General features: G+C 40.7%; 3 protein-coding genes across 9 annotated transcripts in view; all 3 read left to right on the top strand.

The window, feature by feature from the left end:
• On the top strand, nt 1–2823 carry LOC146378758 (uncharacterized). The gene is made up of 2 exons (XM_084941774.1): nt 1–237; nt 1660–2823. The coding sequence occupies exon 2, from the start codon at nt 1668–1670 to the stop codon at nt 2415–2417; it is 750 nt and encodes a 249-aa protein (XP_084797900.1). The 5' UTR covers nt 1–237; nt 1660–1667; the 3' UTR covers nt 2418–2823.
• Nucleotides 2824–4344: 1521 nt separating this feature from the next.
• Nucleotides 4345–7865, top strand: LOC146378757 (oligodendrocyte-myelin glycoprotein-like). Its single transcript, XM_084941773.1, has 2 exons — nt 4345–4707; nt 5436–7865. The coding sequence occupies exons 1-2, from the start codon at nt 4700–4702 to the stop codon at nt 6787–6789; spliced, it is 1362 nt and encodes a 453-aa protein (XP_084797899.1). The 5' UTR covers nt 4345–4699; the 3' UTR covers nt 6790–7865.
• Nucleotides 7866–15975: 8110 nt separating this feature from the next.
• The window catches only part of msi2b (musashi RNA-binding protein 2b), a 266007-nt gene continuing 254938 nt past the window's right edge, over nt 15976–27044 (top strand). For 5 of the 7 annotated variants that reach the window (XM_084941769.1, XM_084941766.1, XM_084941770.1 and 2 more), the window contains exons 1-5: nt 15976–16195; nt 16544–16584; nt 16911–16992; nt 17615–17699; nt 26869–26910. In XM_084941769.1, the coding sequence (XP_084797895.1) occupies nt 16134–16195; nt 16544–16584; nt 16911–16992; nt 17615–17699; nt 26869–26910 (312 nt within the window). In that variant the 5' untranslated portion in view covers nt 15976–16133. The remainder of the gene's footprint in view (nt 16196–16543; nt 16585–16910; nt 16993–17614; nt 17700–26868; nt 26911–27044) is intronic. The other 2 variants (XM_084941772.1, XM_084941771.1) reach the window with 1 other exon arrangement.

The following is a 27044-nucleotide window of genomic DNA, read 5'->3' as shown; positions in this document are numbered from 1 at the left end:
GACCAACAGCAACACAGAACAGAGCACCAAAACCACTTCCTTTTCTTAATATAGCCTAAATGGAGAAGTAAAAATGAGTCAGAAAGACGAGTGTGCCGTTGATTTAGATTACTGTCAAATCTCCCAGCAGCTTTCCACATCATTCACATCTCTTCACCTGCAGCATACTGAATACGTGATTATAGTATTCACACAGAGCTGTAGTCGTCTTGGAACTATATCAAGATCATCATCAATGTAAGTCGCAAACTTTATCTTTAAATGCGCAGCTTGATTATAAATCGAGTGCAGATCTCAGTTAGAAGAAGCTCTTGGTAGATTGCATGGCAGCAAGCTTCCCGCCTACGTGGACCTTGGACACATATATGGACTGTTTGAGGGTTTGATAGCCGTTTAATGTTGGGAGCATAAAAGGAAAATTGTGTTTTCGCAAATATAAATTGACACTGAAATACAGAAAAAATTTTTTTTTAAATATGTAAACGTGTAATTAATAATTTTCCAAAGATTCACAAATTCACATACTCTTTTTGAGTACCTAAGAGTATCCAACCCTATAGTTAAAAAATGTACTCATTACCTAATGAACAGTTTTCAAAAAAGTGATTTTTTCAGCTTTAGTTTTTATAACAAAACAGAATGGGATGTCGTATTTGATTAAATCAAATCTAAAGTGTTAGTTTTCATCTTGAAGTGTTAGTCAGTGTTAATGGTGCGTACCACTAGTATAAATAAGATTGTGTATATTACAGGATTATGCACACTTTTTTTAAAAATTGTCCAACTCCACAGATGTAAGGATGAAGTGATGAAGTTTGAGTTTAATGAAGTTCAAAACTATGAATTTGTAGTTGATTTATGAAAGCTGTATTTACATAGATCACTACAGAACTCATTACAGGTGTTGGGGTAAGGCTGAGATGGTCAGGGTGCCTGACAAAAGTATACAACAACGATCCCTTCCATTTTAATACAGCTCACTAATACTCTATGCAACTGATTGGGACCCACACTTTGGAATTTAAAAAGAAATCTCCAGTAGACTCACAATGACACTGTCACTGACTTCTATGAAATGCAAAAAAAACAAGAGGTAATTATTAGTAATAATCGTTATTATTAGTGTGCTTTTGTACCTTTAATTTATTTTTTTGTTTTTTGTTTGTTTGGTTTTTTTTGGGGTTTTTTTTTTTTTTTTTTTGGGGGGGGGGGGTGGGGGGGGGTATTTTTGGAAATCAAAGACACTGAGAAATTACAGAAACTATGATACCGCAGCTGACAGCTAAAGGAGAAGTACTCTGATTGCCGTTGTTCAAATTTAAAATAGTTAGCATCAACATTTACATAAAGAGCCATAAAGCCAATAAAGCTGATGAAGATGGGACAAATTATTCTATATGATCCTGAACAGCTTGAGAAACAACAATGCTCTGTGATTAGTTTTTAAAACAGGAGCTGTCATATACACTAGGATGTATTAGAGGAATAAAAACTGTAATAATTACATCTAAAATGTTCTGGAGTTGATGTATAGAATATTAGAAAATGCAAAGGACAGCACAAGTCCCTTGTAATTGTACTAGTCTCTTTCCTGTTCCTGTTCTGACATTACTGCAATAGATGAATTTTAAACCATGTTGCTTTGCCATGTCTTCACAGATACAAACATGAACGGCCTGCTCATCCTGGTTGTATTGCTGTTTATCCCAGGGCAAAGTGATGCTAACAGAATGACTCAAACCACCCTTGGACCTAATGGCGATCAATCCATGTATCATTTATCAACAGCAACCTCCCCTGGTTCCAGAAGCAAGGCTGAAAGTGTATCTCAGCCTGCCATCAGCTCTGCCTCCACTACCAGCATCACCACCACTACCACCACTGTGAAGACACCAACAACCACCCATAGTGTTTTTCAAAAATTCAAAGCTGAATGCCGTGATCTGTACATACTGTCTGGCATACTGTTATTAATCTGCGTTCTTTTTATGATATTGACACTGATACTGCTGTGCAAGGTGTGCAAGTTGAAGAGACGTCTGAGAACCGATGGTGAACCTGTCAGCAACAACGAGTACTGGATGGGGACTGAGAATAAGGCCAAAAGCAAGCCTGACTCTGAGAGAGCAGCCAAAGAGACCACCATGTTAATGGCTGAGGTAACTCCAGCACAAGGGGAGACAAATAACGGCACCATCAAGGAAGACGGTGAGAAGGTAAAGGAGGATGAGAAAACACCAGAGGAGAAGGCGGTGGGAGATGCAGCCAACAGCGAGGAGGCTTCAGCTACACCTGTAACTGCAGCTGAAGATTCACCCTCCCCCAACCCACAGGCGGCCACCGAAGCCCAGCCCAGCCAAGCTGTGGAAGCAGCCTCCTCTGAGGGCAAAGAGGAAGGTGATGCAGAAAAGAAATAGAAGATTCCTATCTCATTCCTAAGATTCCCACCACTTCTAAATACTTGGGTTTTATGGATCTTACACTGTGTGTTTCGTACTATGAGTAGCTCATGAAATAATTCCCCCTATTTGTGTTCTTATACAGCCTACATCACTCTTCTTATATAAGAAGCTTAATATATGAACATTTTGTTTTCTTTGCCAAAGGATGTGATGTGGAGTTTTGTGTATAGCTGCCCTTATTTCACTTTGACTTTAAATCCTTTAACTGTATTTTTTTTTTTCTCCAGACAGATTTCAATTTGATAATCAACCAGCTGTGTGTATTCTAAGCTTGTCAACCATTTCTTACTGGGAAAACAACAGAGTGATGTTGCTTCCAATTCTTGTGTGTGAAAATTAAAATATTTTAACATTAGAATAAGCTTTTTGTTTCTTTCCCCCCAGCTCACCTTGTGTGTTTGTGTTTTTCCTCTCTTACTCTAATTTGACAATCACGCAACCAGCACAACAGAGATCCATCATTCAGAGTCATCACTGGCCCTTCAGCTGTGTAACGAGCTGGCATTCGTGTGTGTGTGTGTGTGTGTGTGTGTGTGTGTGTGTGTGTGTGTAAGCGGTCTGCTTGATTAGCAAGCAGAGAATGTGCGTCCTCCAGGCAGTGCCACTCAACTCTAAAAGAATGCTCTCTTTCACCTCAGCCAGAGCTGACAAAAGACATACATAGAAGCACAGACACACACACACACACACGCAGAAAACTTTTCCAAAAAACCAATACGGGGTTGTTTCCGCTGTCATGTGCAGAACTTTGTTTATCCACTTGCAGGTGACGTCATGATGAATGTGCACCTTTCTTTAACAGTTCTGAATAGTTTGTTCTCTGCTGAGCTGGGTAGTGCATTTATACCACTGGCACTGAATGCAAAAGTAGAAGAGATAAAAAGTAAAAGAGAGAAGTAAAAGCATGGCTCTAGGTGATTTGCATGTACATTGATGAAATAATGGGTAAATAATTTCAGCAACTCTTTACTGTCTGTATGGTGCAGCAGGTATACAAAGTCAAATTTGGGTTATTGGGTGTTCTTTTTTTTTCTTTCCTGCTACTGCTGCAGTATTTGGCAACACTGCACAAGCTGAAAGCAGTTTTATAGCACGCTAAGGGTGGTGGTAGACAGAGGTGGAGTGATCGTGAAGCTTCTTGTAAGGGCCAGTTACAGGATACATGTAACTTAACCTCATCTCAGCAAGCTGCTAAACCCAGAAAAGAAAGTACAGAAAAGAAAAGGTGGGGAGGAAGTAGCAAGCACTTTGCTGAAATGTGTTTTCGGTTAAGGTGACCACTGAGCTGAGACAATAGTTTTAAAAAAGAAGATTTCGATTAACTGCTGCCAGGGTTCTGCAGTCAGAAATGTGAGCTGTCTTTGTGCAAAAATAATTTTTGTCAAATTTGTCGCACTTGAAAAGTTGAAACACTGATTAACTGTCTCTTTGGACCAAGTCTAATTTTGTGGTAGCAATACAGCAATGCAGTGCAGAACGGAGAGTTGCCTGTATTGCTGATGACAGGTAGGAAGCTGCAGCAGAGGGAGAGTGCTCTGCAATAAATCATGGTGCTCTTTTGTGGCAGCCTCTAACATTTACGAGGAAAATAAGACCCAATTGAAGCACATCATTACATTTGCAAAAGGAGGCTTTAAGAGGGGGTGTAGATTATGTGAGATAACTGATAACAGTCGATCCTATTTAAATACAAACAGGGCTGAAATCTGAGCACAGCAGCAGCTGTCGTTTTAAAATACAGAGGGAAATCTTGAGAGCTGCCAGGTTTGGAAGGGACCAAGTGGTTTCCTTTGTAGTCCTTTTTATGCAGAGATCCCTTCATTATCCGCTACATTTCTCCTTACCTCCATCCTAATGCACCCCCTCAACCCCCACCTTACCCACTCACTAGCACCCCAGCCCTCCCCTTTTACTTCCACTGCACAGAGTAAATCCAGAGCTTGCAGTGTGTGATCACGCCAACTCCAAAAGATCCATAAGAGCCGGTAGTAAACTCTCAGCTTTTCAAGGAGCAGCCAAGGACCAAACTGCAAAGAAGTGAAGGCAGCCTGAGAAAAAAAGATACAAAAAAAAAAATGGTCGAGTAGGCAGAGGTCAATTCTATGAGCGGAAAAGGGTGAAAAAAAAACACCTTCAGCAGAACACCAGCTGGTCCTGGGATCCAAAGCAGAAAAGGACAGGGGAAAGAGGGGGCTGGACAGCGAGAAGGAGCAGAGAAAAGTGAGTGGAATGATAAAATGAGAAGGTGAGTTCTGAACAAATTTAATCACTCTTTTTACTCACACGTTCTGCCACACCCTCGGCTCAAAGATACTGCAGTTTCAACAGCAAGCAGCTCGCGACTGTGTCTTCGCCTGCCTTCGGACCGGCTGATGCATGAGCTCTCTGTGGAGTCATTAATAAAAACCCATCTACTGAGCTAGTTCTCCTCCTCTGAGAGCATGGGAGTGACTTTACTGACAAGCGCTGATGACTGAACACGCAAACTGATGCCAGGGAAAATGACGGCAGGGATTTCTCATCCTTTTGTGATGGATGATTTTCTTCAATAGATTAGAAATATCCTCCTTGAGTTCAGATCAAGCGCTTATCAGTTCTACAAAAGGACACAATTAAGCACTTTCCTAATGTTGCATATAAAGGATACTGCTACAGAATCTCTAAAGACATGGCTGCATAACTGGGGGAGTCAGTTTGGTATGTGACGTTAATGTGTGTACCTGCAAACAATGTAGTGATGCACAGGAAACATTAAGCTACCTGTCTGTGCACATGTGTGAGAGAGATGTGTGTATGTTTGTGGAGAGAAAGTGAGAAAGAACCAGCCTGTATAGTTTGCAATGCTTCTCCTGCAGGCAGCAAATGTTTGTGTCCTTTGTTCACTATTTTCACACCCTGCAGGCCTCGCTTTCAGTGTGCCTTCTGAAAATGATGCTGTGTACAAATAACACTGGTTTGCTGTCTTTCTTGTAGGTGGAAGCTTTCTCTTCTGGAGCTCGTGCTCGTGTTATGGCTTGGGTTGCGAGTTCTGGCTGTGTGTCCCTCCATGTGCTCCTGCAGTCGCAGCCACAGGGAGGTAGACTGCTCCTCGAGGGGTCTAAGAAGTCTGCCCAACAACTTACAGTACAACCTGCGCTCCCTTAACCTGTCCCACAATCGATTCCACAGCCTGGATGACCAACTTACCACTTACACCCATCTCCGCGTTCTTGATTTGTCTCACAATCGGCTGAGCCGACTGCCCGCAAACCTACCTCGTTCCCTCTGGCGGATCTATGCCTCCTCCAACCGCATTCAGTTGTTGGACAAGAATGACACGGTTTACCAGTGGAACCTGCAGCTGCTTGACCTCTCCGACAACAAAATGGAGAGAGCCACCTTTATCAACAACACGCTGACCAGTTTGTGCACGCTCAACCTCAGCCACAATCACTTCTGGACTTTGCCCACCAACCTACCCGTACGCCTGGAGATTCTTGACCTGTCCCACAACTGGCTAGTAAAAGTACTTCCCGGATCTTTAGATCGGCTCCCCAGACTAACTTACTTCTACCTGCATGCTAACCGCTTCTCTGCAATGCCTCTTGGAGTCTTGGACAAAATGACATCGCTCAAAGTCATTGCTTTGGGAAACAATCCTTGGGCTTGCCACCTTTACGCCGACATCAGTTACTTGCTCTCCTGGACTCAGCGTACCCCCGCACGTGTCCTGGGCTGCCCATGCCACACCCAGCCCATCTGTGGAGGGGTGCGCCCTGGCAGGACGGGAGGGTGGCATTATGCCTCCTACAACTTACCCCCATTGGCTGCCAGCGCCAAGGATCTGACCTCTATGACCCCTAAAGCTAGTGTCACCGGCTGGTGGTATCTGTCTGTTTCTACCTCGCTGAACACTCCTGTTGCCCCAAGAGAGACATGGGACACAAAACACCACACTTTCACAGCCACACCCAGCATCAGCATGGCCACCCTGAAGTACAAAACCACAGGCACACACCTAACTATTGATCACATGTCTGCAAGTGTTAGCTCTGATTCTCTTCATGTCTCTGCAACAAAGGAAACCTCAACCACAGACACAAGTCTCCTTACAGAAATGACCGATGAAGATAACACGACATCTGCCACAGATCAATTTTTTACCACAGATAGTCTGTCCATCCAAACAAAGAAGACAACCACACTTCGCACCAGAAGTGTGAGGAGGCAGAATCCATCCTTTCCAGGTGGTATCCCTAACAGTAGCCCTGCTCTTGTTTCCTGTTCCTGGGATTTATTCCTTCATAGCTCAGCGCTACTGTCTCTCATTCTGATTCAAGTCCATTGAAAGACGAATGAAAAGGCCCAACACCAGTTTATAGCACAAACAAGTAGAACAGACACAAAACTGAATACTGCTGCTGCGCTGCAAACCTTGCATATATATATTACCAGCTTTACAGCTTTAATTTCAATGACAGGCTTGAGCTGAGTGTACCGACACTTTTAGAATTACATGTGCAAAAACAAACAACTTTTCTAACATTTTTACAAGCCCTGCTTTGAATGTCTTTTTAAGATTGTAATGAATCTAGCAGAGCACATGATGGCACTATACATCCAGGTACCAGTCTGTTATGTAACTGAGTGCCTGGTGCTTCATGGGCAGCAACAGTCTATTTCCAGGCTGTCCAAGGTGCACTTCAGTACACACTAATGTCCCCAATTTAGAGTTTTAAATGTTTTATTTTTTAACATTTTTTATTGTTTCCCTATTTGTTTCCCCAGTTTCACTCTAGATGTGTATTTTTGCTTTGACTTTGTGCAACATTTCATCCTGTTAACTGTTTCCGCTCTCACTGTAGCTGTCCTTGATGTCTGGCCTGCTCGTTTCATACAGGGGTCAGGATGTGTGATCGAAATGTCGGGGACACGCACATAACAAGAGAGAACAGAGACTCTTTGGAGCAGAGGGCAGACAAATGGACATTGTTGCATCACTACAGTTTAACAAAGTCCAAATGCTGGGCGCTGCTTCTGCATTTTGATCACATCTCAGACTTAAGTGTCCTTCATGATTCAGTGACGCTCGTGAAAATTATCTGCATGCTGACTGAACGTCGCAGGAATGCTAACTTACTTGTGTCTGCCGCAGAGCATTAAAGCGCAGACACTTTCGTGATATTCAAATCTCGACTGCATTAAACGCCAATGATGTAGCAGCCTGCAGGGTTTTTTTGTTTTTTTTTTACAATTTTAGTAACGCTTTTGCATCTAGACCTTAAAGCTGCCAACAGAGGGAGAAAAGCACCACAGAAATCTGCTTTTGATAAACTGGAGAGGAACTAATGTCAGGAATTAGTTTATTGCTGGGTGCTGCTTCAAAGTGTTTTCTGTAATGTTAAATAAAATGTTGGCTATTTACACCTTCTGATAATTGTTTTCATTTCACCACTCACCACCTCCTCTTCTTTTCTTTGCTTTATCCTACCCTGGAAGACAGTTGTTCTAATTTAAAGTGTTCAGTGATTAAGTGTTAGGGGGAGAGGCCAAACAAATGGCAAATTAATGCTGAGCTTAATCTCGGCTTGTTTCTACACACTTGCTCCATAATAGGCAAATGAAGGAAGTGAGCGGGCACGCTGCATCTCCAGTGGCAGGATTTGATTCTCTTGTTTTTAAGTGTACTTGCCTTGTCTCACAGTTAATCACGAATCACAACACACACACAGTGTTTTCTGCTGGGTACTGTCCAATCGCTTTTCTTCCTTTACTTGGAAAAAAGGGGGTAAACTGAAAAAGAAAATACATTGTAGAACAGACACTATCCCAGAGGTTCAGGTGATTCGTATGACCTTTATCAATGGGTGCAAGACAAGTGAGGACAATCTCACATATGGGAACATCTGGGTCAGACAAAGAAGAGCTCCTCTCTGGCGGTGAGTGGCAAACGAAGGCGCGAGCCTCGTGAACAGGTGACAATATGGTGTTGTGTTTCCACCAGCACAGTCAATGATAAACACCTGATGCAATGAGAGGCCAAGAACCTGAACAGCTTACCTTCTAAAAACAAGGTGAAGTGAAGGCAAATAGTCTGTATTCTCTTGTATGAATCCTTTTTTAATGTCACAGAAAAATCCACATACAATACTAAGAAGAGATATTTGATGTGGCTCAGCCAAAACTAGCCTATATAACACTATGTAATGCAGTTTATGTTACTGTTTGTTAAGTTTTATGCCACAAAGATTAAAAATGTGATATTGTTCGTTTCAAAGTAAGAGTTTGTGACCAGTAATAACATTTACAAATGTCATCGTCCTGGTCCCCAAAAATTTTTGTGGCATAAGCAATCGGGGAATAAAAAAATGCTTTTTTGTAAAAAAAAAAAAAGAAAAAAAAAAAAGATACATTTTATGCATACATGTAGTGATTGTCACATAAACCTATTTTTGGAGGCTTCACACATTTCAATTGATGACCCCAGCCTTATATATATATATAAGACTTATATATATATACATAAGAGCTCAGAAATAAATGATTGCATTTACCGCTTAAAACCAAATATAGAAGGAAGCTGGTGGTTTGTGGGCTGATTATCAGAGAGCATGATTCGAGGTTCAGAAAGAGCTCTCTTTTCCATTCTTGTCTTCAGTTTATTTTCACTTGTGCCCATGTGAAATATTAACTCATCTTACACTGCAGCCCTGCTTTATAAAGCTGGAACACAAAAATCCATAGTGTGGATGTAGTGTGAGCTGAATTTTTGATTTTGAGTTTATATGTCTTCTTTTTTTCTTCTTTTTTTTTTTTTTTTTTATCTTTCTGGCTCCCTTTAGCTGTGGGACTTTAAAACATCCCTTCCAGGTACTTTAGCTGCCAGTGTGCTGGCCTGCTCTAGCCAATTATTTTCTCTGTAGACTTCACAAAGTAATGTCAGATTTCTCCTCTGCCTTCTCCTAATAACTGACAAGGTGTAGAAGGCTAGCATCATTTACTGCTGCCCTGCCTCCCCTCTTCATCTCACCACCCAGGCTTGTTTTGAGTGAGCTCGCTTCTTTCTTTCAGCCACACTCGGAGACTTCACTCCACAGCGTGCTTTATTGTACTGCCCTCTTGTGTTCCCATACAATTAGTTTATATCAGCTTTATATGTATATGAATGGGTTCAGACAGGGCCTCACAGAAAGGCTTTAGAAATACATCACGTAGCAAGCAGTCACTGTGAGTGCACAAAAACAGTTTTGACTTCATTTGTCTTTGTTGCTGGAAAACTCTATTTTCTTGTGTTATAGAAAGTTACAAAGCCAACATAGCTAACAGTTTCTTTTATTTAGCTTGTTACTGAACCACCTTTTTCTGAGATTCAAGGAGAAAAAATCTCAGAGAAAGTAGCTGGGCCTTTTAGCTGTTACCAGTCCAGACTGAAAAATGAATACAGTCTGTGCTTTAAGTAAGTGAGGTCACACAGGCACGGAGTAGGTGGTGGTGATTTCTTGCTGTTTATTTGATTTTTAGACACACTGCTTATAGAAAAGAAACACACACACACACACACACACACACACACACACACACACACACACACAAGCACACACGCACATAAAATAGGAAACTTGCAATCAACAGAACTATCATTATGCATCAGGTCAAAGTGACATGAGCTCTTATTGTCATGTGCTCTTAGCGCCCTCTTGTGGTGAAGCGACGTATATGAATGTTTATGCCAAAACGTAGTTAGAGACTATTCTTAGAAGGATTGTGTCCTTCACTGGCCTGCAAGTGGCAAAGACTGCTCTCAGGGACCTTTAGAAAGAAAGAATACACACACACACACACACACACATATAGATAGATAGATAGATAGATAGATAGATAGATAGATAGATAGATAGATAGATAGATAGATAGATAGATAGATAGATAGATAGATAGATAGATAGATAGATAGATAGATAGATAGATAGATATACTACCATGACAGAATTTGGAGCTTAACTGGGAGCTTCATGTGCAAGCAAGTTTTTGAATCGGTCAGACATGGAGACTGTTTGGAGTGTTCTCTTTTAACCTCTAAGTTCCACCCAGAATGCCATGTTTAATCACCAAATAATACAAACAGAAAAACAGGCTTGTTACCAGTGATGCACAGAGTCATCCACCTTGAAAAGCCAGCAGCAGGCTGCTTATGGCAAAAACAATGGCTGCCAATTTTGATCTCCTTAGAGTCGCGGTATCAATCGTAGCCCAGAATTAGGCTGGTACCCAACCAAAGGACGCTCAAACGCAGCAGATAAAGTTTATCTGATAAAGCTAATCTGTATTGACGGCTTGGGTCTACTGTGTATGCCAAGGCCCAGCATGTCTTTGAGCCAAGAGCAATGTTTTCCAGTCTGATCAGCTGAAAAGCGAAATGTGTAGGAATCTGGAAGAAATAACAAGGCGTACTCCAGCAGCCGGAAGACTGATGAGACAGGCAAAATTCAACCACGCAGCATAGTGAGGGGGAAGCAAAGGATATGGTATCTTTCTCTCTCATCTCAGTGGCACAGACAAGGCAAGGTCAGTGTTAAGGTCAGTGGTTGCAGAATAGGAAGTGGTTGGCAACTGAGAGAATATATGGTGGCAGCCAGTTAAAGAAAGAATGCGAAAAGGAAACAGGAGTGAAAAGGCTGGTTAAATAAACGGAGAGTGAGCCAGAAGGACAGAGAGCAACACTTAGCCAGAGAGGCTTGGTTACCATTCTCAGGCTCTGTGAGGTTTCTAAAAATGTTTTAGGCACACATAAACAAAGCACAAGTGGACAAACATGGGTGAAGTCCATCAGTCCAGTCATCCACAGGCTTCCCGTGTTGTCCGTTAGCAAAGGAAAATGCCGTTAAAAATATCTCATACAGATTTAGAAATATTAACTTTGATTTAAAACAGGTTCCAGCTGAGTAAAGCATAAGTTAACAGCTTCACAATGGGTTTCTGAGAAATCAGGGATGGTCCATCTCTTCTCCAAAAGGCCAACACACACACCTCTCTTCCTACTGCTGACTGTACAGGTAATAGGATTGCTCCTTGTGGTGCTTTTATGCCATTTGTCATCATCTGTAAGACACAGCTCTCTCTCTACAAACAGCAGCCAGAACATTCCAGGGAGCAGCAGGGGCATGAGCTTATCTCCCAGCCCAGTGGAGCAGGTAAATGACGTCGTCATCATCCTCTTGTGTTGGAATCTGATCGGCCTAAAAAGAGACCCAGTTGCAAAAGGGTGGGCCATTAGGGTCAGAAAAATGCAAATTGTCTTTCGTGGAGCTCACTTTTAATGGAGGTGATTCTGGGGGAAAAACGCGCTGGAGGATCTTCTGTTCACACACAGTTAGAACAGTTTTTGTAACCTCCAAGGGAATAATCTGTGGACTTTTGAGGTTCTGCAGGTGCTAAGCGGGTATTTTTTGAGAATTTGCCAGCCAAATTAGCATTGGGGCAGCCTTATATGCATAAAGACTTCAAAGTAAATATTACAGGTTCTTTTTTTTTTATATGCAATGTCTCTAAATATCGCTGTGGCCCATCTACCTGGAATGCTAGTGCGTAGCCTCTGGCACAGCTTAATTAACTCATCTGTGTGGTTACAGAAGGCATAATGGGGGAGAGAAATCATTCATCACCAGAACATCCTTCCTACTGATCTGACTTCTAACACTTTCTCTGTGTGCTAACAAAGAGACACAAGCCCGGTAATCCTCACAAATCGTGATCAGTTGACAGGGTTTACACACAAACCACCTTTGAAGAGACATACAAATCAATGTGGAGAACAGAAATTTTACTCATTAAATCAATCAGTGGACTACTGGTTAATCCTAGCCAGCTGAAATGGACCTTCAGAAGATGCCAAATTATTCCCGGCAAGATGAAAGAGTAGGTAGTTTAGAGTTTGGTGGGTGGCTAATTCCTGAAATAGGACTGTCAATTATGCATGTTTCAGTCTGGCCCTCTCCCTGCTGCCTGAGAGGTACTTAAGCCGAGCAAAGAAGAAGAAGAAGCACAGAGGAGAGGACACTAGAGGGAGACAATTTGTTCACATCTGCAGCCTTCTCCACAGCTTTCCTCGGGATTCTGAATTCCACTGTAATAGGCCCTCTGGAGAAAAGCACCCAATCCACAGTGATCAATATGAAATCATTCACCACATCCAAAGGATAATATTAAACACATTTAGGATGTGTCTGGATAGTTTCCCTAAGTAATTCCTGTTAGACAGAAAGTGCTTTGATTTGTCTTTTGATTTTTATTCACAAAACATGCAGGCTAAATAACATGTGGTGAACCTCACATGTAAAAAAAAAAATTCCCCCACAGACTTACAGTTTCAATTTCAATACATCCGTATTAGATGTCGTTCCTGGTGTTTGTGGCAAAAAAAAAAGCCTCTTTGAAATCTGAAAGAATTTTTTTTACATAGATATCTTGGTGGAGAAAGGGGTTACACATGATGGAAGAACAATTTCTCCAAGGTCAAGTGAAGCTTCTGAGGGTGTAAAGTGATTACTGCAACAGGAAACAGGATGCCTCTTCTCAAAACAGCATCTCATAACACTGTCAGTGAGTCTGTTGCTTCTCTCACTTTCTTTTTCCCCCCTCAGCTCTTTCACACACTATCAAGTTTACTTCTTTCTCAATCCCCAAATCCTCCACTCTTTATGCAGAGGCTCGGTTAGTTACAAGCTTCTTCTTTCTTTTTTTTCCTCCCTTCGCATGCTGAATTTGCTCTCTATTGAGAAGCTGTTCATCTTTCAGAACTGAACAGTTACACCAATGCAAATGCAGGATTGAAGAAATCTTGAATTGCCCTTGAAGCTCCAGCAAATGACGATGAGCTCAAAGCATGCAGGATGCAAATATATCTTAAAAGACTTTGTCCCTGCGTTAATCAAAGCGTCTTCAACTGCTTCAACCTTCTTCTTTTTTTCCCGTTTTCCTTTCTATTTGTCATAACGTGAGCGCCCAAGTAATGGAACCACTGCTCGGCATCATTTTCAAGGAAATTTGTTCACACGTAGGCCACTTTGTTGCAGGATATAACCCCTCTCTTTCTTCCTCACCCACGACTAAACACTCAGCTGCTCCAAAAGCACTGCTGTCAAGTTGCTTAAAGAGCTACAAACATTTTAGGAGCTTTCATCAGGCGGTGCTGGCTGCTCCGATTAAAGGAGAACACTGCTCAATTTAAAACAATCTATATGTGCTTTTCCTTCACTGAGTGTTAAAAAAAGATCTGGACACAGAAACCCCCTGTGAGCGTTACCCCACGGAGATCCAAAGGATTTCGGCTCGTCTGCTTACAGGTTGCTTTGGCGCCAAATCTGGTCGGCAATGGATCGATGAGACGTTGCGAAACAGCACACCCGCCGTACCCTTTTCTGTCACATTTAACTCGCCTCTCTTCATGCCGTAACAACCGCGGATGGAAAGGCAATAATGCTGTTGTTCACAAAACAGAATAACTCACAACTGCACCGTGAAACCCGGGCCTCCAGTGTTTTTGTTTGAGCATGAAACAGAAGTTGCTCTTCATGTGTTAAATCCACTGTGATTTTTGCACACCTTGTGATGGGGCTTTTAAGCCCGTTGTTCCTCCGAGCTGATATTCCACATCAATTTATAACCCAACCACCCACCCTCCGCTAACTTTTCCTCTGTTCAGCTGCTGGGTGGATGCGATTTTCTTGCACTCACGTTTCAGGCACGTCTTTCAGGAGGCCGCTGCGCATATGACAACGGTAAAGCAATCATAAATGCATCAGCAAATGGCATGGGACAAAAACAATGGTGCAAATAAGGCATAATAAGTAATAGTCTTTCACACAAGGTGTCATATTTCCATTTTCTTTGACACTCGCATACTACAAGGAATTGCTGGCATTTGCTTTCGTACCTTTGTTTCGGAGATACAGACAGCTGCAATGTGGAGAGTCCCCTAACTAATGACAGACTTATAGCTGTTCAACTGACAAAAGTGTTGTTATTTGGGTTTTATCTAAGTCATTGTTTCAAAAACATGCTGTCTGGCCAGATAAGAAATTCCCTCTGGTAGAACCCTGAACACTCAGCAAAGACAGGCCTATTCAAAAAAAAAAAAAGTCACTGACTGTGAATAATAAAATAGGATAGCTAGTCATTTCCCAGAGAGTATGAGGCATCTTCTTGGCTCATATCAATGAAAACTGCGGTCATTTAATATTGTCAGCTTGACATCTCTGAGCAGCAATCAGACAAATGTATGATACATAATTGAAACAGATTGGACATGTATTTTTTATTGTGTTCTATTGATAGCACGTTGCGCAATTAATGCATAGGCCCATATCTTAAAATATCTTAAAAATGTCATTTGCACTCATTTATTCTTAATTTCTTAGCCTGCTTTGTCATCACCTTCTTCAAGGTCATGAGGGGGCAGAGCAAGCTTATCTCCACATACACTGCACAGAGAGCAGGGCTAGCAGCTCATTAGAGGTTATCTACGTGGATGGATCTATAATTGCATCACTGTATGTAAGGATACAAGCCTTTATTGATCTCCATGGGAAAATTTCTTTGTTGGCTGTAGTAATGAATGTAGTAGTTGAAGGTGAGACCCCACCATCAGCTACAGAGGCTCTTCCTCAGAGAAGAGGAAGAGCCTCTGGAACATGTTTAAATAACTTTCTTTAAGCCCTCCTGGAAACACGTTTTAAATTCAGATTTTTTTGCCTATTCTGAGCCTCGTTTGAGCATTTTTTTTTAAACATTATAACATGTGAGCACAACCTTGCTTGTTTGCTTGTACAGCAGGATTGTATGGATCATGTCTGAAGGGTCCATTTGCAAAGACGTCAATAATTTTAATGCACCAACTAAAAATGACTATATTGACATCTTAGTAGTAATAATGTATAACAAATCATCTTGCAAAGACGAATCTGGCCACCGGTAACATTTATTATACTTATATTATTCAGTTATTGGCGCTCTAATATTCTTCAATTCGAAAAAAATGATGCCTACGTGCACCTGCACAATACTTATTTTACACTTAGACCATACTCTTTGCTGCTCCCTGTCGAATTAAACCCTGCTTATTTCTCAGTAGACACTTAAAAGTCACGACCATATGTTATGTTTTATTATTAAAATAGTGACTGTCCCACTTTTTTACGTCTTTCTAGCGCACTAGATTACACGGCGGAAGAATAACAAACAGTTGTAATTAATAAGAACAAAAGAATAATGTCTGCATGTCGCTTTTGCTTTTGCAAGCCTTACCTTTCAGTGGTAAAACAATTTGTAAACAGTATTAATTAAAAATAACATTTCTCATGCTATGTGTCCACTGGCGTAGAAGAGCAATAAGCCACTTTCACCTCTAGTGGCTTATTGCTTAATTAAATGACAAATCGGAGGATTGGTTTGCAGATTGCCTGAATTGACGTCAATTGGATTGGTTAGGTGACAGAACCAGGCTCCGCCCCCTGTGGGCCAAGGTAGAGCATGCTGAGAGAGGGAGGAGGGAGCAGGGGGCTGAGCTGATCCCACGTGTGACGCTTTCATTCCCGGCTCAGTAATATTCTCATAGCGGGGCTTTGCATATCTCCTGCCGTATCTGTGCGTGTCTGTCACTGTTACTGTAGTCCCAGCCTATAGTTTGGAATAGATATGGAAGGAGACGGGAGTCAAGCCACATCCGGAAGCCTAAATGATTCACAACATGACCCGGGGTAAGGATATATTTCTAAATTTAATCCTTAGGTACGAATTTTTTTCATGTTACAACATCTTGGAGAGGACTTCGACTGCCGTGCTGGATTCGTCCCCCCTCCCGCACCCCCTCCCAACAGTACGCACTTAAACCGGGCACGGGTCTGTTTCCAGATGCAGTTTTAAAAGACCTCAGCTCCGTAGCAAAGAGTGGCCTGCCCCTTTTATGTAGCCAGAGTGTAATTACTAAGCGCGAATGTGTTTTCATAGTCTTCCTTTATCCTTTAAGGTCGCTTTTAGAAGTAGTTAGTCGTCAAAATGGCCGAACTGACATCTGGACTCACTTCTGTTGTGTTTTCCCCTTACAGTAAAATGTTTATCGGTGGCCTCAGCTGGCAAACCTCACCAGGTGAGACTGTTATTCTCTTTTACACCGTAACCAGCATTTCTTGTTGTTTTTTTTCTTTTTTTCCCCTCTGTCGCTGTGACTGAGTGCTCGCTGTAGCTGCTGGCGGCGGTGTATGTGCGAATGTGCACTGTGCAGTAGTGTACTGTATGGGATATCTCAGTAGTGTGTGCGCACGATGTTATTTTTGATCTCCGTCCATCTGAAGTCCTCTATTCGACCCCTATGCGCATCGCGGGGTATTTTTGAAATACAGTGACAACAGCATGTCCATATGTTTCTGTCAAAATGACCCGACATATTTTTTGTCTTCTTCTCTCTATTCACAGACAGCCTTAGAGACTATTTTAGTAAATTCGGAGAAATAAGAGAATGTATGGTGATGAGAGACCCCACGACAAAACGTTCAAGGTAAATACAGGGCTTTTCTTACTTTTCCCTTTCCAGTGCACATAGCGATATCGCTTTACTTTGACCGTGCTCAGTGTTTAATCCAGCGTGTATGTGTGTTTTGTGTGCCCGCGCGCCCATGTGTTCGTGTTCTCGCGCGCGTATGTCTGTGTGTATGTGTGTGTCCCCGTGCGCGCGCGCCTGCGTGTGGTTTCACAGCAAGCCAGATAAGCTTAAATGCTCACTGCTGTAAAGCTGCGGCCGAATGCAATTTGACATTGACTTTGTGACTGCACCACAGTTTTTGTTTTTTTTTTTTTGCTGTGTGTGTCTAGTCGTCTCATATTGTAACGTAGCAAATAATGATGAGCACTGTCCTCAGTTTTGTTTTTTGTTTTTTTGCTTTTCCCAAAATCTGCCACAGGACAAACTGTAATCTGGATTAGAAATGTATATTTGCAGAGAAATGTTGTTGTGGCTCATAGGGATTGTTGTTCACACTGTTAATGCAGGTTTATTATTTGCAAGTTGCAGGTTAAATTTATATTTGCAAGGGGTGGGGGTGTCATTTTTTAATATGTATGCAATGTTAAATTATTATTAACACGGCTGTTCTTGTCCTCTCTTTGTCTTTGTTTTGCAGAGGATTTGGGTTTGTTACATTTACAGATGCTGCCAGTGTAGATAAAGTCTTAGCTCAACAACACCACGAATTAGACTCAAAGACGGTGAGTTGATTTCATTTGTTCTTACACCAGAGTTCATTTCACGTTTTGTGTTTACGCTGCTCTGCCAACTGAGACTTTTTGCTGCCTAAGTAGGGCCTTGTGGGTGGTGCGGTGGGAAAGTGGGGGGGACACTTCTTAGGTTGACAGGCTGTGTCGATCAAGGTCACGCACAGTGGCTAAATGTGTGCTGGTCTCTTCCGCAGAGAGCCTGGCAATAAAATAAAACACAACTCTGGGGTGAATATTACATGTGTTCACTTTTACTTCTCTGGCTGAATGGGGCCAGACACGCCCCCTTCTTTGCTGCAGCCACATGTGGCAGTGTGCCTATATCTCATGTGGACACACAAGGGCGTGCTGTCTCAGGACTGCTGCCTTGCTGCTGTTTGATCCAGCAGATATTGTATCATATCGTGCCCGATTAGCAGATACTTTGAGTCTGAAAAGTTTGAGCCCTATATTAGAGATTAAACAAATTAAATATAAATGAATACATTTTTAAGCTGCCAGTATGTTCAAACTAATTACTGTAATGTATGATAATCAGAATACATAAATGCATTAGTGAGGTAACAATCAGTCAGGAGTATCGTGTCAAATATTTTAAGAGTGCATGTGTAGTTTTTAAAGAGTTGTCTGATTTACTTAAGTAAGGTCATTAATCCAGTGCACATATACATACACTCATGCACTTAGGTTTAATGACTGCCAAGCATTCTGAAATTTGTTGAAATTCGTCACCAGAGGAATAATTAAAGATTATACGATGCGCTGGATTAGATATGGTTCAGCTGCAATTATATTTTATCGAATCCAGATATGCCAGCAATAGTTACAGTAATGGAATGGTGCATATCGAGGAAATGTACTGTGCGCGCTCCCTCGGCTGAAGCCAACTTTACACTGGGAGGAAATATTTTTTTAAGGATTTTGGAAGATAAATAGATTATACTTCAGGTAGCAGTGTATAATAATGTGCAATCTACAAGTCTGCGTAGGATAAGGCAAGTAATGTAAATGTAAGAATTCTCTGCTCATTCCTGAGCTTGAGTGTGATTGGCACAGAGCTGAGAAACCTGCTGTTTGTTGGGTGGCAGACCTTACTTTATATTCCTTCCAATTTTTTCTAAGCTGCGAGGTTTGTAATAATGTGGCTGCTCATATTATTGCTATTATTATTATTATTTTGAATATTATTTTTATAATCATTATTATTGTCATTATTTTTGGGGAGCTGTGAGCCTTTTTGGACAGTTTTCAGCTCATCGGTGGAGGTTTGATTCTTCAGAAGGGTTTATGGGGGGGGTTCGTTTTTCTGCTAGTCTAAAAATAAGCAATTTGCCTTCATTAAAAAAGGCACATAATACACACTTGTACTTAAAATTTTGAGTGCGTGTGATTTTTTTTTTCTTCAGCCTATTAGATATTTTGTGTTATGCTTTTTTTTTTTAAGTTTCCGGTAATCTCTCATTCACCTCGTGCTTAGTGTTTATGTGTTATGTCTTCACTGCTATCAGCTCTATTACTGTGTTATGCAAATGAGGGAGACAAGGACACTCGGTGGGGTTATGTTGTGACGTAGCAACTATAGAGCAAGGGCAAGGTTTTTTAGCATTAAAATGACCGGTAAGTCAGGCCGATGACATTGCAAAACTTGCAGAACCTCTTCAGAGGGGAATACTTAGAAGCACTTTACGGGGGCTGCTTGAAGGGTTGGAGATATAAACATACTTTGATGCAGAATCTAGAGCAGTTTGATAACTTCAAGTCTGACATTTTGAATGAGCAGCTTTGTGACAGCTTGACAGCATATATATTTACAGCAAAGGTCATGGGGGGTATGAATAAGGGAGGAGAGCACGTAAATATATATGCTTACACCTGAGAGTAGGCCTGTGCTGCAGCAGTCTATTACTGATGTCTGATAAATAGAGCAGTTGTTGCTTTAATTGCCTTGCCCAAAGGCACTTTGAGAGCAGTGCCAGCAGGAAACAGTTTAATTTCTTGTGTATTTTTAATACCGCTAACATATGTTACAATATTCATGGGATTACATTAATGACCTGTTAAAATTGCAGTCTCAAACCACTTGTGTTACAGCTGATTTCTTGATTGCAAAAAAGCTCCTTTTTTTTGCCCACAAGAAAAATCGGTTGGTTCTTTTTTTTTCTTTTTTTCTTTTTTTTTTAGATTGTAATATTTAGACTATTTGTAGGCAGAATTTAATCCCATTATTAAAACAATGTGGGACCTCTTATGTATAATAATTGAGTTAAATAGTATTTTCTCTTGCTCTGCTAAAGTATAATAACTGTCGTGCAGCAACACTAAATCTTGTTATCTGTTGCATGTCTGTGTAGCAAGTTATGGATACACTTTGTTCTTTGGCTACAGATATGCACACAAACAGTGGTGTTATGTCACACGTATTGTAGGCTTTAGATCACATTTGGCACACTTATAATTGAGATTTGAAATGCACGAGACCTGAATGGTATCTTAAAGTCTGACATTGAATCATCATTAAGCCTGAATAGTGGCTTGTGTGAAATCATTATGCTTTGGAAGTGAATTATTTTAGTAATTTTGGTGATGTTTTTTTTCCCCTTGATTGTTAGATAGTATACAGTAGACAGCTGACAGGAAATGAGGAGATAGACCTGGCCAGACTCGATCAGGCAGTTTTGTGATTGCATGGTCGATGTCTTAACTCTTAATCCGCCGGGCTGTAAGAGCATAAGATAACCATTTAGGGACCCCGACTATATTAAAAAAAAAAAAAAGCCAGTTTCGTTTTGCATACTCGCCTCTTGTTGCTGGTGGCGTTGTAGTTTTTCATCGCACCCATAAATCTGAAAATATGGATGATACTGAAAATCCTGTAATAATGGAGGTAATCAATAGCTTTAGCAAAATAAAGTGTAGCAGATTGTTGTTTTGTTTGTGTTTTCTTGCTGGACATTTTTATCACTGGCTGAGTGTTTGACGGCATAATTGACAAACCAACGATTCTGCTGACTCAAATGCATGCAGACATTTATATTTCCCAGCTGCTAACGTGCTGTTGTTTACCCGTCAGTGTGCAGTAGAAGATTACAAACCTAAGGCGGCTGTCTGTATCGTCTTTCTCACCATTAGTCACTGCGCTGTATCTGCGGTGCTGTTGTATATCTTAACATTCACACTATCAAGATTGCATTGCATTAGGATCTATCATATCTCTGAGAAAGTTGCTCAGTGGCAATGGGGGAAAAATGAACCGGTCCAGCAAATATGGATGGTCTTGATGTGTTTGCAGATGTTGGGTTGATACAGGTCTCCGTCGTTTGCAGTGCCTGAACGAATCCTTAGTGGTTTGTCTGTCCTCGGTAACCTTGGAAAAAAGTGAGAATGGCTGAAGGTGCAATGACAGGAAGTTAGGTCGTATTAGCTGTGTAGTGAAAGTGTAAAGCCAAAATCATATGAATGTTTTTAGCTGTGTTATTTTAAATCTAATATTTTTTCAGTATTACATCAGTGTCACAAACACAAACGCAGATGGTATTTTATTTAGTCTGATGTACTTTTAGATCAACTGCAAACCCCACTTTGATTTAAACATAAAATCTCCCTAGTGTTGAGATCAGGAGTGCTATAGAATCAGTTTTACTCCCAACTTAAAGAAGACAGGCACACCAACGCTGGTTTCATATGCTTCTTTATTTGGTATTAATGTTTTCTTTTGACTGTGCTCTACTTTTTGTCCGGTTATGAAAACACTCTAGCCTAGAATGAATGTGAATGAGACATATGGGGAAGCAAAGCCTGGGGGCTTCAAAACACACATGCTGGTTATTCAGAACATATTTACCATTTTTCATGATGCTTTGTTCAGTTTATAAATGTACAACTCAGAGCATCTGTTGCTGAAGATGTTTCAAGTCAGGCCTGTATGAAGAAGGACATCATCAATTTTTATCTCAGACATAACAGTAGATTGATTTGAGCGATATAAATCTTTTATTCTTATGTGAAGCTGTTACAAAGGCATACATGGGTTTATTTTTTTTAATGTAAGATTTGATGGTGTGATACCATGTTTGGGGTTTCTGAGCTTAATTCACTTCAACCAGTAAAACCCAATGATATGTAGTCACCCCCCCACCCCCGGAATCTATTTTTAATTTTTTTTGTCTTGGGTAAATCCAGCCTTTATAAAGTCACCCTTAGGTCAACCTATGCTTGAGGTTTAGGAGAAGCCAAAAAAAAAAACAGCCCAAGAGCAAACGAGGAGAAAGGACAGGGAAGAGCAGCTGTTCCAGACAAATCTGAGCTTCATTCATCAGATAGGGTTAGGAAGTAAAGTCAAATCAGTGAGCTAAACTGACTCGCTCTTGTTTAAGTATAGCAGGTGCTCCATCTTCCGCGGTTAATTATGGCTGAAGGCGTTATTAGTTCTTTCTGTATCTGTTTCTGTCTCCTGTCCGCTCGTACGGGTCATCAGAGGTTTGTCAAAGCGGTAGTGTTATTTTTAGGCTACTACCAGCAAACGTGGCTAATGTTCGTAATGCTGTTGCATATTTCTAAGAGGTAAAAAAAACATATTAAAAAAAAAATATATAGCCAATTTGCTTGTTGAGCATGACGGTAAAATTCTCATTACTGATTTGAGGATCATAACAAACTGCCTTTTCGTGGTGTTATTCCACGGCGAAAGTCAGCAGAGATTGACAGCACAGATATGAAACATTTATGTTGTAATTTCTTGTCTATTCTATTGCTATCACACACGCACACCTGTGGACCTGCTCACACACTTATTGAGAGAAGCTGCAAGCTTTGATAAGGCTTTTCCTTTTAGCTTAAACACCACATCATCATGCTAGCGTAGATATGTCTTAAGAGAGAGGAAGAGAGTTTACCCAGGAGCTGCATTAATATATGAAATCCTTTTGTAAGATGTGAACTTAAGATATGTGCTGTTTCTCTGCCCTGATCTCCCACAGTCGCATGCAGAAGCAGCCCTCGGAGACCCTTAAGTAAAAGGCTGCGGAAGATAAAAAGATGATGGGGCAGGGTTGGTGGGGGGGATTCCTCCTGGTCTGTTCTCATTTATTACATTGACGTATCTGCTTGTATGATGTCTTGAGGAAATCCACTTTTGCTCTTCGTGAGATCATGTTGCATCATATTACAAAGGTGTATCTAAACGTAATTTGAAGAAAGGGTCCTGTGAGGGTGATGCCAGGTCTCTAAGGTGAGCACATACTCAAAAGATGTTTCACTGGAGACTACTGCTACGTGAGGTACGTCACCAGTAGTGCATCTTTAGCATGACACTGTAGCCTCTTGGTTCTCATGAACTCGAGTGTGCACACTGGTTAGATGGTTACGATTCATCTGAGACACCCACATTGCTAAAGGCACATATACTCTGATTGCAGGGTCCATGGAAAATGACATCACATTAGTGCTTGCCAGTCAATTGTACATAACAGGTACTGCTGCTGTAATTGAATCAGTGCAAAAAAAAAAAAAAAAGTACCTCATACTGTGCATCCTACATACAGCTAAAGATAACAGTTGTTGGCAATAATAAAAGCCCAGAACAAAAAAATACATTGTCTTTGTCTCAGAAAGAATTGAATGATATTTGACACGTATGTACATTTGTTCTGGTTCGATATAAAAAAAAGAAATTTGGATTTTGCTAAATAGATGAGCACATTATTGTTGTTTTTCACGGTTGCATTTTGATTACAGTTTACATTTGAACACATTACACCTTCAGTTACAGTCATGTTTTCAATTACAATACAATATTGTAGTCATATCTCCCGGACCATTCGACTGTGTTTAAAGCAGATTGTTCGTTCAGCTCCAAGTCAGATTGCTTGCGATTTTTCCATAGTAAAGAAATTTCTCAGAGGGGGGTTAATGAAGTGTTGTTTTTCTTGTTGTTGTTGTTCTGTTGCTACTGTATGATAGCCAAATAGCTAGAGCTGAGTCAGAGCTCTGGCCCTCTACCCAACAGCGACACTCTTTGCATACCCTCGACATATGTTATCTACCATCTCATGGTTTGTTCCCAGAATTCCTTTCAAGAATCAAAAGAATGTACGAATATTTTTGTTGCATCCAGCTGTTGTAAAATTAAGATGAAAGCAATGACACAGTAAGAGAGATTTGTCTACAAATCATAAAGGAAAGTCATTTCTCAAACAAGAACATAGGCAAAAACAAACTAATAAATAGCTATTATTCATTTATCTTTTTACTGCTTAAAAAACATTACTGAAACAGGTGCACTTCTTACATTAAGTTCACTCAACCCAAGCCTGATGGTATGCGTGTTACATAAGAAAAAAATATGTTTCAGGAAGGAAGTATCAGGTGAAACTGAGACACTATAATCTCTGATGCAGCTGCATTCAGTGCAAAGGGTAACTCCTGCCCAATAGGTATGAAGACGCTTCCTACATGAAAACCTAAAGCTTTAATATGTAAAGCAAAGGGAAACAATTGCCTCGTCTCCTCTTCTTGTAGTTCTAAATTTCTCAGAGGAGTTATTCGTCATAATTTGTGACCTAAAAAGGTACTGCTACATTTCACAGAAGGATTTGTTAATAGGGCCTCATTGCCCAATTTGGTTGCATTGCTCTGAGTGAGATTTAAGCAATCTGCAGTAACGTTTTTCTCTGCATGTAATCGTTTAAATATATATATAATTTTAAACAGACTACATGAGATTTTTCCATGCTGTGTTAAAGTATTCTCATGCGCACGTTCAAGACCAAATGCTTCATAGTGAATAGAAATTCTCAGCAGGACAGAAAAACAATTAGTTTATGTGGTGTGGTAAAATGAGGTTTGATATATTTTGTATAAGCTTAAAAAGTAAGATACATTACCAAGTGTAGGACTTTGGTATTCAGAGCATAATGTGTTGTCTTTGCTAAAATAGGGTGCACAAAATAATTGAGTTTGAATTGGTTATGCCTGGGGCTAAGTGCTAAGACAAATCTTTAAATGAAATTCATTACAAGCAGAGTTACCGTGCCCAGGTGTTATTGAATTCATTTCTCATTTTGACCCGATTTAGAAAGATAACAGTAATAAGTGAGACTGACAGAGAAGATGACAGTGACATTGCACATCATGGTTTTCCTTCAAACAGATTAAAATGTAGTCAGTTTCAATGGCTTAATTGATCCGTGCAGATGGTGAATTTTCATCTCGTGTTTTCTTTCCATTGTTTTCCTCAGCGTGATGAGATATCGTTTTCTTAAATAAATCCATCTGTGCCGAGAGAGTAGGAATGCATAGAATTGATATAGTAATTGTAAATATGTCAGTGTGACACGTAGCACAATATGGAACAACATGAAGAGTTTCATGATTTTCTTTTTCTTTCTTTCTTTTTCCTCCCTCAAATTCAAATTTGCATCCAGGCGATGAGAGTTTAGGATGACATTGCTGTTTCAGACAGTTCCTCTTCACTGTAAGTGCAAGGTTGATGAGAACCCCCACCACATACCTTTATACCAGAGAAATTAATGAGGAAGATGTAGCTAATGAGATAACAAGCACAAGATGGAGAAACAGGCTGATCTGACACATCCTCCCAGTTATTTGGCAATATCTGGAGGCGTCACCGGCCCCAGACTCTCATTTTCTTCCTGTCATATTCAATCAGCAATTCCTGCCTAAAATAAAAGCGGGGCTCTGCTGCGACCACGACCAGCGGAACATTGGTGTGGCTGGTCTCCACGCCAACTTTATTTTAACACTGGGGGTTCTTTCTTTGTTTTTGCTATACAGCATCAACAGCTAATTTGGGAGCACCAGTATTTAGGCCTAAAAAACAAAAATGGTAATTTACAGCAATTAATATGTGGTTTCCTATGGTACATTGCTCAGTGCACTGAGTGTTGTGCCTAGAATGTGTCATTGAGCTCCATCAATTGTAGATAATTTGCCACAGTGAGTAATGAGGCCGGTGATATTGGCCAGCTCTCTTTAAATGCTTTGGTCTGCCTAGTGACAATCATGACGGGAAACAAAGCCAGTTGCTGGACTAAACTGTGCACCTGTATCATTTATAAGGAACCAGGCTAGCTGATAGGCCAACAGTAAATTTAAACGATAAGCTGTTTTGCAGTAGGGATTAATATACTGAGTAATCAGGTTCTTTTACTGCAGTTTACAAATGAACTGGTCACTGAGATTATACATATACGATTTAACCTAATTTTAAAAATATATCAATGTGCTCTTTGCCTGTAGTTTAGCTGAACAACATCGATTCTATGGCTATGATTCTTTCATAGCAGGCACTTCCCTATACATTGTTTTCAACTTCCGGTAGTAGCTCCTTAACGTAGACGGAAATTAAAGCAGCCACGAAGCTGCTGTGATATAAACATGACAAAGACAAAGACCTCAGGATCTCTGGAGGACAAAGAAGGGACGGCGTCCTTCATTTTCAGTGTGTGGCAGCTTTTCATAGCAGGGGGAAACCGTGGCACACTGTTCTCTTACCAATCTCTGTAGTCTGTCAGCTACCCAGAGCCATGACCTAGTCTGCCCTTTAGTGAAACGTCACCCTATCCTTAACCCGACTGTGTCAAAGATTAGGCACAGTAATGTAGCGGTACCACCGTTTTACAGAAATGGCTTCGTTCTGTGTTATTTTTACTGCTTTGCTGTGCTATTCATATTGACTTTAATTTGTAATTGTGATAACTTTGTCATCTCTTAAAGGCGACTCTAGGTTTGAAGAGTACATGTTAATTATGAAGCTTTTGTAAATCTTAAAAAAGATGAATTATCATCATTGTTCACAAGTTCTGAGCCATTGATGAGATATTCAAGCAATTTGAAAAAGAAAGGTTTGTTCTTCCTCTTGATTTACGCATTCATAGATCAAAATATTCTCTGGGGGGTTCCTGTTTAAAAAAATAAAAAATAAAAAATCCAACATCATAGCCATATAATAAATACCCATTATAGTACAACTGCCACTGAAGTACTAGTAATTACATTCTCAATGAGTCTAAAGGAGTCAAAATGCGGCAGTGTGGCGGTTTCACCCCGGGGTCCTTTGTGGACACCTGTTGGGTGCCTTTCACCCCGAAGATATACCAGCCTATCCTTTAACAACAATTTTGCTATTCTTTTCTCATTTCAGATTGATCCTAAGGTTGCCTTTCCCCGTCGCGCCCAGCCTAAGGTAAGAATAAATTGGTCACTATCCCCGCTCAAAGAAAATGATTATGTCTCATGTCACTAGCTTACCTAATTTTGTGTGCTCACACAGCAGATACGAAGAGATAAAAAAAATAGTCTGCACCCATTGTTCTCACC

This window comes from Perissodus microlepis, chromosome 10, assembly GCF_051167445.1.
Source record: "Perissodus microlepis isolate ML-2025 ecotype Zambia chromosome 10, ASM5116744v1, whole genome shotgun sequence".
Lineage (NCBI taxonomy): Eukaryota > Metazoa > Chordata > Actinopteri > Cichliformes > Cichlidae > Perissodus > Perissodus microlepis.
The sequence above is the reverse complement of the archived record's forward strand: the minus strand, read 5'-3'. Positions and strand labels throughout refer to the sequence as shown.

Bases quoted from the DNA above. Each gene is read 5' to 3' on its own strand.
- LOC146378758 (XM_084941774.1), top strand. From the start codon at position 1,668: ATGAACGGCCTGCTCATCCTGGTTGTATTGCTGTTTATCCCAGGGCAA.